This window comes from Hemiscyllium ocellatum, chromosome 30 (genome assembly GCF_020745735.1).
Source record: "Hemiscyllium ocellatum isolate sHemOce1 chromosome 30, sHemOce1.pat.X.cur, whole genome shotgun sequence".
Classification (NCBI taxonomy): Eukaryota; Metazoa; Chordata; class Chondrichthyes; order Orectolobiformes; family Hemiscylliidae; genus Hemiscyllium; species Hemiscyllium ocellatum.
Window position 1 is genome coordinate 26290795 of NC_083430.1, and position 11012 is coordinate 26301806.

The 11012-nt window shown below is 38.1% G+C and overlaps 1 protein-coding gene across 1 annotated transcript in view; it reads left to right on the forward strand.

Annotated features, from left to right (window-relative positions):
* Nucleotides 1-10786, forward strand: part of lypla2 (lysophospholipase 2) — a 30095-nt gene extending 19309 nt beyond the window's left edge. The window contains exons 7-10 of the mRNA XM_060847302.1: nucleotides 1721-1794; nucleotides 1876-1977; nucleotides 3894-4067; nucleotides 7404-10786. Coding sequence (XP_060703285.1) covers nucleotides 1721-1794; nucleotides 1876-1977; nucleotides 3894-4067; nucleotides 7404-7454 — 401 coding nt within the window. The 3' untranslated portion in view covers nucleotides 7455-10786. The remainder of the gene's footprint in view (nucleotides 1-1720; nucleotides 1795-1875; nucleotides 1978-3893; nucleotides 4068-7403) is intronic.
* The last annotated feature ends 226 nt before the right edge of the window (nucleotides 10787-11012 follow it).

Genomic DNA, 11012 nt, shown 5'->3' on the forward strand with positions numbered 1-11012 from the left:
TTTCATAGAGTGCTTCGATTTTAAACAGCAGCTACAATGTACACCTGAATGGGTGCAAAGAAATGTCTGTATTATGCAGGTGTAATGGTGATTAAATAACAGATGTAGTGCTCATGTTAAGAGCAGAAAATGCTGTCTTCAGCTACACAAGACAATTTTCAGAAAAGTAACACAGACCTTGGTTGAAGATTCAATACAAATTCAGTAAGGATCTATATGGACTTCAGCAAGGTGTTTGACAAGGCTCCTCATGGGAGACTGGTTAGCAAGGTTAGAACTCATGGAATACAGGGAGAATTAGCCATTTGGATACAGAACTGGCTCGAAGGTAGAAGACAGAGGGTGGTGGTGGAGGGTTGTTTTTAAGACTGGAGGCCTGTAACCAGTGAAATGCCACAAGGATCAGTGCTGGGTCCACTACGTTTCGTCATTTAAATAAATGATTTGGACGTGAACAAAGGAGGTATAGTTAGTACGTTTGCAGATGACACCAAAATTGGAGGTGGAGTGAACAGAAAAGAAGGTTACCTGAGATTACAATGGGATCTTGATCAGATGGGCCAATGGGCTGAGGAGTTGCAGATGGAGTTTAATTTAGATAAATGCGAGGTGTTGCATTTTGGGAAAGCAAATCTTAGCAGGATTTATACACTTAGTGGTAAGGTCCTAGGGGGTGTTGAACAAGATGCCTTGGAATGCAGATTCATAGCTCCTTGAAAGTAGAGTCGCAGGTAGATAGGATAATGAAGGAGGCATTTGGTATGCCTTCCTTTATTGGTCAGAGTATTGAGTATAGGAATTGGGAGGTCATGTTGCAATTGTACAGGATGTCGGTTAGGCCACTTTTGGAATATGGTGTGCAGTTCTGGTCTCCTTCCTATCAAAAGGATGTTGTGAAACTTGAAAGGGTTCTGAAATGATTTATAAGGATGTTGCCAGGGTTGGAGGATTTGAGCTATTGGGAGAGGCTGAATAGGCTTGAGCTGTTTTCCCTGGAGCTTCAGAGGCTGAGGGGTGACCTTAGAGGTTTACAAAGTCACGAAGGGCATGGATAAGATAAATAGACAAGGTCTTTTCCCTGGGGTGGGGGAGTCCAGAAGTAGAGGCATAGGTTTAGGGTGAAAGGGGAAAGATATAAAAGAGACTTAAGGAGCAGCTTTTTCACTGAGGGTGATGCGTGTATGGAATGAGCTGCCAGAGGAAGTGGTGAGGGCTGATACAATTGCAACATTTAAAAGGCATCTGGATGTGTATATGAATAGGAAGGATTTGGAGGGATATGGGCAGGGTGCTGGCAAATGGGACTAGAGTCTCACTGAAGGGTCTGTTTACGTGCTGTATATCTCTATGACTCCAAGTGTTTCATATGAAGTGGTTGCATTGGTAGTTCAGTGACTGATAGATTCTTGCCTGCTACACAGGAGGCACATGTTCACTTTCTGACTAATGATTGGCAAGCCTTAAAATGTAAGGGGCTCTTGTGGTATATTGTCATATCCCTACCTCTGGACCCGAGGGCCTGTTTCAAGTCTCGTCTGACATGGTGTGTCAAACATGTCTGAATAAGTCAGTTTTTTAATATAAAGGACAAGGAAGATACCTTTACAAAAGGCATAGTTTTTTGATATGCTTGTTAAGATATTTATATCCAGAGATTTATTCTGGAGTGATTAAGCAAATATAACTTGTTATAATAATTGTCTACTTTTATTTGTCTAAGTTAAAGCGATTATTGAACATGAGATCAAAAATGGAATTCCTTCACATAGAATCATACTAGGAGGATTTTCACAGGTAACCCTTCAGATTATTTCCAAAAATGTCTATCTTTCTTTCAAATTATCAAAAAAATTAAAGAACTTCTTCTCAATACAGGGTGGTGCATTGTCTTTGTACACTGCTTTGACATGCCATTACAAACTGGCTGGAGTTATAGCTCTGAGTTGCTGGCTTCCTCTTCGTAAAGCCTTCCCACAGGTATCTCTAATTTACATGCTAATTGTATTATCTTGTGCTGTAGATCAGGCAAATATGTTTATCTGGACTTTCATAGTTACACTCTTACTTTGTTTTTATCTTATACAGAAATAATTGCTTGTTAAACACGCTAAGTCTTCTCAGTGGCCTGGCTGTCAGTTTACATATTCAGCCACTAGCTTATGTCTAGCAGTGGGATTGTAAAACCGAATTTGTAGGTTCCTGCTCTTGATTGCTAAACCCAGTCTACTTGGAATGAAAGAATTTGGACTTTATTGGTTTGGCAGTTACAGTTAAAATGCTTGTCACCATTTTCTATCTAAAAGTATGATGACTTGAGCATGATACCTTACTAAAGAATAACTGGTGACTGAAATATTAGTGTATTCCTGAGGGAACAGGGAGGTTTAACGGTAAAAAACCTCATTTTTGAGGGGAAGTGCAATCAATTGTTCTTTCTCATTGTTTATGCACAGTTCAATTACTGTATGCCTAATTCCAATTACGCTTGAAATAGGTATTTCTTTCTAATCAAATATTTGTTGAAGCAGTTCTTCAAAGAAGAACTTAATGCACTCATGCCATTTAATTCCATTTGTTTTAAATAACAAGGTCTTGCTATATAAACTGGAAGCCAAATTTAGAAAACCAGAAAAAAACATAGGCCATTTAGGCCCACTAGCCTGTTCCTACATTCAATTTGATCACAAAAAAAATCAGTCTCCATTTGTAAATTTTAATTGACCAAGTACCATTTGGGGATGAGATTCAGATTGATTTTTGTCCAGAAAAAGTGTTTTCTGAATTGCTGGATTCCCACACCAAAGCAATTAATTTATCTGTCTAATCTATCAGTTCCTCTTATCTTTTTAAATGCTTTGATTAGATCATCCCTTGATCTTCTAAACTCGAGGGATTAGAAGCCACATTTATGCAAACTGACTTCAATAATTTATCTCTCGAAGTCCTGCTATTCTAGTAAAACTGTGCTATTCTCCATTCAGAGCATGATTATCTTTCCATAAGCTTGATAACACAAACACTGTATAAAAAGGTTAGTGTTCAGAGTATTTCCAGATACTGGAAAAAGTAGATGTACAAGAGAACCTGGGGGTTCTCTTCAATAAGGTCACTGAAAGCTAATGATACATTGATCTTCATTGCAAGAGGATTTGAGTGCAGGCAGAGCAATCTTTCATTTCAAAACAGATGCTGGAGATCACAATGGGTCTGGCAGCATCCATGGAAACAGCAAGCTAACGTTTTGAGTCTAATGACTCTTCAGTAATTTGCTCCTAAACTTTTTTTTCAGTTGTATAGCATCTTGGTTAGAGGGCTTTTGTGGCAGGGTGATCATGCAGGTTGGTTAAAACCATGGTTAGACCATGTCTGACAGGTTATGTACAGTTGAGGGACTTACAGCATGGCAGGACTGTCCTAATGAAGAGAGACTGGAGAAAATTGGTCAGTATTCGGTCAAGAACTTTGAAGAAAGAGAGATGATTACATTGAAATCTACAGATTCAAGATCTTTCCCGGGTTGTAAAGTCTAAATCCAGAAGACACCATTTCAAAGTAAATGGAAAGTCATTTATGAATGAGGAAGTGGAGAATTTATTTTTACCCAGAGGGTGATGCCTAGATAGCATGGAGGCTTAATCATGGAGCACCTTCTAAAGTAGAGGCTGACAGATTTCTAAACACCAAAAATGTAAGGGGATGTAGGGAGAGTGGGAGGGAGCATGAAAAGAATGAGTAGCCATTATTGTATTGAATGGTGGATCAGGCTCAACAGGCCCTTTTCCTGTGTTACCTTATGCCTTTGATATTTTTAAGTGTTTAAACAAGTAACAAGAAAATTACATTGAAAATATAATATAATTTAAGTATCTTTTTGATTCTTTTTGTAATTCTAGGCAGTGGGTAGCAATGTCAACAAGGATATCAGCATTCTGCAGTGTCATGGTGAAAAGGATCTAATGATACCGTTAGAGTTTGGATCTTCAACAGCTGCAAAACTAAAAACAATCATTAATCCTGAAAACATTCAGTTCAAAAAGTATTTAATGCAGCACTGCTCATGTCAACAGGTGAATGCAACTGTAGTTTATTCATTACACTTGATTATAATCTTTAAAATTGTACCATATAAAAGATTTTATAGCACATTACCTAAACTTGGGTATTTACACAATTATATAAATGTACCACTTCGATATTTGATCTTATTAATTAGTTAATAGGAAATGCTGACTTGACAGCATATTAGTGTTATAGACGTACAGCACAGAAACAGACCCTTCGGTCTAACTTATCCATGAAGACAAGATATCCTAAATTAATCTAGTCCTATTTGCCAGCATTTGGCCTATATGTCTCTAAACCCTTCATAATCATATACCCATTCAAAGTCCTTTTAAATGTTGTAATTGTACCAGCCTCCACTTCCTCTGGCAGATCATTCCATACACGCACCACTCTCCGTGACAACGTTGCCTTTTAGATCTCATATCTTTCCCCTCTCACCCTGAACCTATGCCCTCTAGTTTTGGACTCCCCCACTAGGGAAAAGATCTTGTCTATTTACCCTATCCATGTTCCTCATGATTTTTTAAACCTCTATAAGGTCACCCTATAGCCTTCAATGCTCCGGGGAGAATCAGTATTCAGCCTCTCCCTATAGCTCAAACCCTCCAACCTTGGCAACATCCTTGTAAAACTTGAAAGGGTTCAGAAAAGATTAACAACATCCTTCCAACAACAGGGAGACTAGAATTGCACATATGACCTCCCAACTCCTATGCACAATGCACTGACCAAAATCTTTCTCCACTATCCTATCTACCCACAAATCCACACTCAAGAAGCTATGAATGTGCACTCCAAGCTGTCTTTGTTCAGCAATACTTCCCAGGACCTTACCATTAAGTGTATAAGTCTTGTCCTGATTTGCCTTTCCAAAATGTAGCACTTCTTGGGTGTCGACTACAGCTACAATTTTGGTGTCATCTGCAAACTTACTAACTATACCTTCTATGTTCACATTCCAAATCATTTATATAAATGAGGAGAAGCAGTGGATCCAGAAGCTATCCTTGCAGCACAGGGCTGGTCACAAGCCTCCACTCTGAAAAGCAACCCTCTACCACCATCCTCTGTCTTCTAACTTTGAACCAGTTTTGTATCAGAATGTCTAGTTCTCCATGTATTCCATGTAATGTAACTCTGCTAACCAGTCTACCATGAGGAACCTCATCGAATGCCTTGCTGAACTCCATGTAGATCCTGTCCACCACTCTGCCTTCATCAATCCTCTGTTACTTCAAAAAAACTCAATCACGTTAGACACAATTTCCATTGCACAAAGCTATGCTGACTATCCCTAATCAGTGCCTGACTTTCCAAATGTAATTCCTGTCCCTCAGGATTATCTCAAACAACGTGCCCACACAGATGTCAGACTCACCAATCTATAATTACCTGGCTTTTCCTTACCATGTTTCTTAAATAGTGCCACTATGTTAGCCAATTTCCAGTCTTCCAGCACCTCACCAGTGACTATCAACGATACAAATATCTCAGCAAGGAGCCCAGCAATTACTTCCCTAGTTTCCCAGAGTTCTAGGGTACACCTGATTAGGTAGCGGGGATTTATTTACTTTCATGTGTTTTATTTCCCCACATTCTATATCCTCCATATCCTCCTTCACAGTGAACACTGATGTAAAATACTCATTTATATCTCTCCTGTCTCCTGCAATTCCACACATAGGGTGGCCTTGCTGATGCTTAAGGGGCCCTATTCTCTCCCTAGTTACCTTTTTGTCCTTAATGTATTTGTAAAATCCCTTTGGATTCCCCTCTCAAATATACTCCTACTGCCTTTATAGGGATGCAGGGATTCAGTTGATCTCTGCTATCTATACTAGAGATATGTTTCCTCCTTTTTCTTGACTTAAGACTCAAATTCTCTAGTCATCCAGCGTTCCCTACACCTACCAGCCTTGCTCTTCTCCATGGCAGGAACATACTGTCTCCAGGCTCTCATTCTCATTTTTGAAGGCTTCCCATTTTCCAACCATTCCTTTACATGCAAACATCCACCCCCAAATTAACTTTTGAAAGTTTTGTTTAATACAATCAAAATTGACCTTCCTCCAATTTAGAACTTTAACTTTTAGATTCATCACTATTTTAAACTAATGGAGTTATGGTCACTGGCCCTAAAATGCTCGCCCATTGATATCTCAGTCACCTGCCCTATTTCTCAAGAGTAGGTCAAGTTTTGCACCACCTCTAGTCGGTACATTCACATACTGAATCAGAAACTTGCTTGTACACACCTGACAAATTCATTTCCATCCAAGCTCTTAACACTTAGATAGTCCCAGTCTATGTTTGGTAAGTTAAAATCCCCTACAATAACCACGCTATTATTTTTGCAGTTAACTGATCTCTTTACAAATTTCTCAATTTTACTGGCTATTGGGGTCCATACTACAACCCCAACAAGATGATCATCCTTTTATTTCTCAGTTCCACCCAAGTAATTTCCCTGAATGTATTCCCAGAAAGATCCTCCCTAAATACAGTTGTAATGTTATCCTAATCAAAAAATTTCCCTCTCCTCACTTCTCTACACCCCCCAATCCTTCCTACTAGTATCTCTACCCTGGGACACTAAGCTTCCAAACTTGTCCAACCCTGAGACATGTCTCTAATTGCTTTGATGTCCTAGTTCCATGTTCTCAACCATGCCCTCAGTTGCATTGAAATAAATGCAGTTTATCAGCCCTACCTCATTCTCTGCTTTTGTTCCTGACTGTTTGACTTGCTCCATTTCCCAACTACACCAATCTCTTTCCTCACTTTCTCTCTGGGTCTCAACTTCAGCTGTGTTGTTGTGGCCTCCAAGTTATAATGTTTGTTTGTGAGGTTGGTGTCAATTCCTTGCCATGACTGAAAATCAGAATTGTAAACAATGGGGTTGTCCTGAGCTGATGTAGGGGGTGTATGACACAAAGATGTTATCAAATGCAGAGGAGAGGTCAAGGAGGATTAACACAGCAATGGTCACCCTCATGTGGGATGCTGTTTGAAACTTTGCTTAGATAAACTGTTCAATGCAGATTTGAGAGATTCAAATGGAAAATCTCAGGATTGAGGTCATTGTTGAAACCAAAGACTATGTTCAAGAGTTTTAAGAGGAATAAAATGATAGTTTCCAAGAATTGGAGTAAGTGAATTTGAGGTTGGTGGTTATGTTGGCATCTTTGAAAACCAATGGAGGTGATACCTGAGGGAGAAAGCTGCTTGGTGTAGGCTGGAAAGTTGCTTTGTTTCAACTTGCAATTATTGGAATAAAAGTGTGAATTGTAGAATGAGTTTTTTAAACTGGAATTTAATACTTTTTTTTCGTAACACAGGAAATGATGGCAGTGAAAGAATTCATTGCAAAGCAGCTACCACCCATTTGACTAAACTGAGGAAACCTGTATAACTTTCTTCAACCCTTCAACTTTCACCTGACAACTGAACTCGAGCCACGTGCTACCAACCTCCAGTCTTTTACAGACCATTTTATTTGTAATAGTTATTTTTCTCCTAGAGTGGATATATCCACAATTTTTACTGGCACAATCCAAAGTCCCTTCAGAGGTAATTTTATCAGTAAAGTGATTACTGTTTTTGGCAGGAAGCATCTATTCAATTTTAACTTCTTTCCAGCTCAAATACTCAGCAACAGTTTCCTAATGTAGGTTTTATTTCAAGTTAGACATAATTCATAAAAGTTCCTATGAAGGAGAAGGGTATCATATTTCAGCTCTAGGATTCAAGCCTCAGTCCAATTAGTCTCAACTAAGGTTAAAGCTACAAAATGTGCTCTATGTAGTATCAGTGTATTTTTTTGTACTTGCAAATTGATGTACTCACGTCTTATTGCTTTATTGTGGAATCATTGGTTTAACTGTGAAGTGCAAGAGATGGACAGTCCTGCTGCACTGGCTGATGGAATCAAGAAACAGCAATAAAGCATCTTATCTATTCAGAATGTAAGGGAAAATTAACTGGAGAATGCACCTAATGTTGACTAGACATACTGTAGTTACTCTCAATTAATGGGATCATAATCTCAGTGACTCTGAGGTACAGCATGTTTGAGGACCAATAATGGTTAGGCTGTTAAAACAAAGCAATATCAGTCATTTTGACTCTACTGTTTCTAGGTCTGGTTCGTTCGCCAAACCAGTGTGTTTTTCTGCAGACAAACATATGGGCTCGGTGAACGGAACAATGACCTCATACACAACTCAAGCTACAAATCTTTTCAAAATCAGGTTCTAATCCAGATTTTTTTTTAAACTGAGCTTCTGTTGATTTTAGGAAACAAGGCACAGGGTGTAAGATTCATTTCAAACAAGGATTGATGAGCATAGTAAAAGTAATAACATAGCTATCTTAACTATGCCACTGTAGGAAGAATCATGCGAAGGACAGCTCTAAGTGTTGAAGTCATGCAGAGTGAGTTATTGTTTACTCCCTGATAATTACATTGAGAATTGCAGCAAAATCTGGAAGCAGAAATTCTGCAGGCCCCATGCACCAGATCAGTGAAAATGTGGGAATTGTTTAAAAACTTCTAAAATTACTCTGCTTTCAACACAGTATATGAACATAACATTTGACCTCAACACCTGGGTAAGCAAAAGTTTGCAGGGGCAATATTTTCCCCCACCAATTGGCTGCTATTCTACAATTCCTATGACTGCCACTGTGGGATGTGTTAGCACTGTTGTTGCATCCTCAAAATGTGCTACATCCAATGAGCTGCACTGGTCTGCTAACTAGGGGAATGTGTCCAGCCAACCTTACTGACCATCATTCTTGTGTGGCTTCCCTATTTTAAAACATTTGGCATAACTCAGTGTAGTGTCGGGTGTAGACATGTCTTATAGAAAGGGACAGTAAGTAAAAAGTCATTTCACTCATGATTGATTTAATCCTACCCAAATATTATTAAAACTTGGATTGACGTTACAAGCTGATTTTCCTAAACTACAGTGCATAAGTTATACTATGTTTGTGTAAAACGCTTGACCAAAGTGTCACTGTGCTTCACAGGAGCTTTTTTTTAAAGCAGTAAACAAATTTGGCAAAATGTTAAATTGTGTAAACTATTATTAACCAGCACATTGATGCAAATTCAGGAGCACATCAGTACATAGTGTATCTGAAAAGTATGCAAAGACGAAAGTGTCCTTGTTTCCATGAATGCCGCCAGTTTCCTAGAGTTCAAATCCTTTACAAGAGCTGCTTCAGTAGAATCTAAATTAATCCATCTTAAATTATAAATTTGTTTTTGATATGCACTGATGTATACAGCATTGAGACACTAGGATTCTGTTTTGTGACAAATGGATCCAAGAATACAGTGTGACACTTCTATAAGCAGCATGTTATATACAATTGCACTAGATTTTTAAAGGTTGGATTTAGTAAATTGTTGCTGTACATGGACTCCACATGATACATTCAGGTATCTTCAGTTTTAAAAAAAAGCATGACATTAAATCTGTGTCACAGATATTGGAGAATGTGAGAGAGAATTAATAAGTTGACCTTTTTAACTAGTTTTCTTTCATTTGCTCTCTATGCTTGGAGAGATCATGGGACTGACGTTTTGCCATCTTTACATAATGTTACTCTCAGGAGATTTGACTCTCCTTTAAAGTAATGATATTTTCCCATTATAGCACTGGCTTATTTGTCTACCTCTCCTGATGTGATAGATTAAAATACGATGACATTTAACTTAAAATAACATGTTTTTTGGGTTTGTGCTACAGAAAATAGGTAAAAGAAAGAGGAGTTCTAGTATTGTTGGTTAGTGTGACCAAGAGAGTGGACTGACTCCTTGAAGGAGGATGCAAAGAAGGTACCAGATGTAAATTGTTGTTCACTTCAGGATTCTGGAAACCTACCTTTAAAAATTGCTAGTTTTATCTGGAGAGTGGGCATATCAGGATATGCAACACAAGCCACAGTTGAGACGGCTGAGTGATCTGTGGACAGATTAGTTAGCACATTTTATTTTCTCACTTTGACCAGACTTTGGGATGCTGGAAGGCAAAGGAGATTTAAAAAGTAATTTTAGAAGAAATCATTTAGGCTTCACTTCATTTATTATCTATTCTAAATTGAGAAGTAGAGGCTAACATCCAGGTCTGTAAATCCAGTACAGTTGGTGGGGAGAGGAAAAAATCATTTTCATAAACATTTACACTAAGCTTACCCAACAATAGTCATTAAAGCAAAAACTGATTTGGTTCTTTCTCACATTCCTCTTCATAGAAAAGTACAGCTGTAAATTTAAGAATTATTAAATGCAAATTATGTTTGTATCTGTGCTGAGTTGTAAGTGCTCAAAATAGTGACTGCTGGGCAGCATTGATAAGTAATTACAGTTAAAACTGTAAAGGTTTATACTGTTGCATGCATTCACAAGTGTGTTTGGCAAATAATATGGAGAACAAACCATATGCAGAACCTTAGTAATAACCCAAATTATTTAAATCTGCAATTGATTGTTCTGGAAAGAGGATAGCTTGGCTTGTGACAATTAAAGACAATGCAGGAGAATTAATATTGAAAGGAACTATTTATCTGTGCACCTTTCAATTTCCACTTGAATATACGCTTTACAGTTCCATTGCTGTAGCTTATTCCGATTATTTTATCCATGGTGTTTTATTTTTGTTCTCCAATCTCCTTGTAATGTCAAAATGAATAAAGTGAGAATTCCATGCTGTTTTCCGTGTCTTACTTCATACTGTTGAGGAAAGTGTTCCATTCTCACCTATTTACAATCATCTGACCAGTGTATAGAAGATTGCATAGTAAGTAGAGATTCAATAGGCTAGATTGAAAGTGGTACAAGTAAAATGCTACTTTACCTGGAAGATGTGTTTTGGGACATTCAATGATAAGAAAAGTAAATGCTTATTTGTAGTTTAATAATTGTTATGCAAATGTTT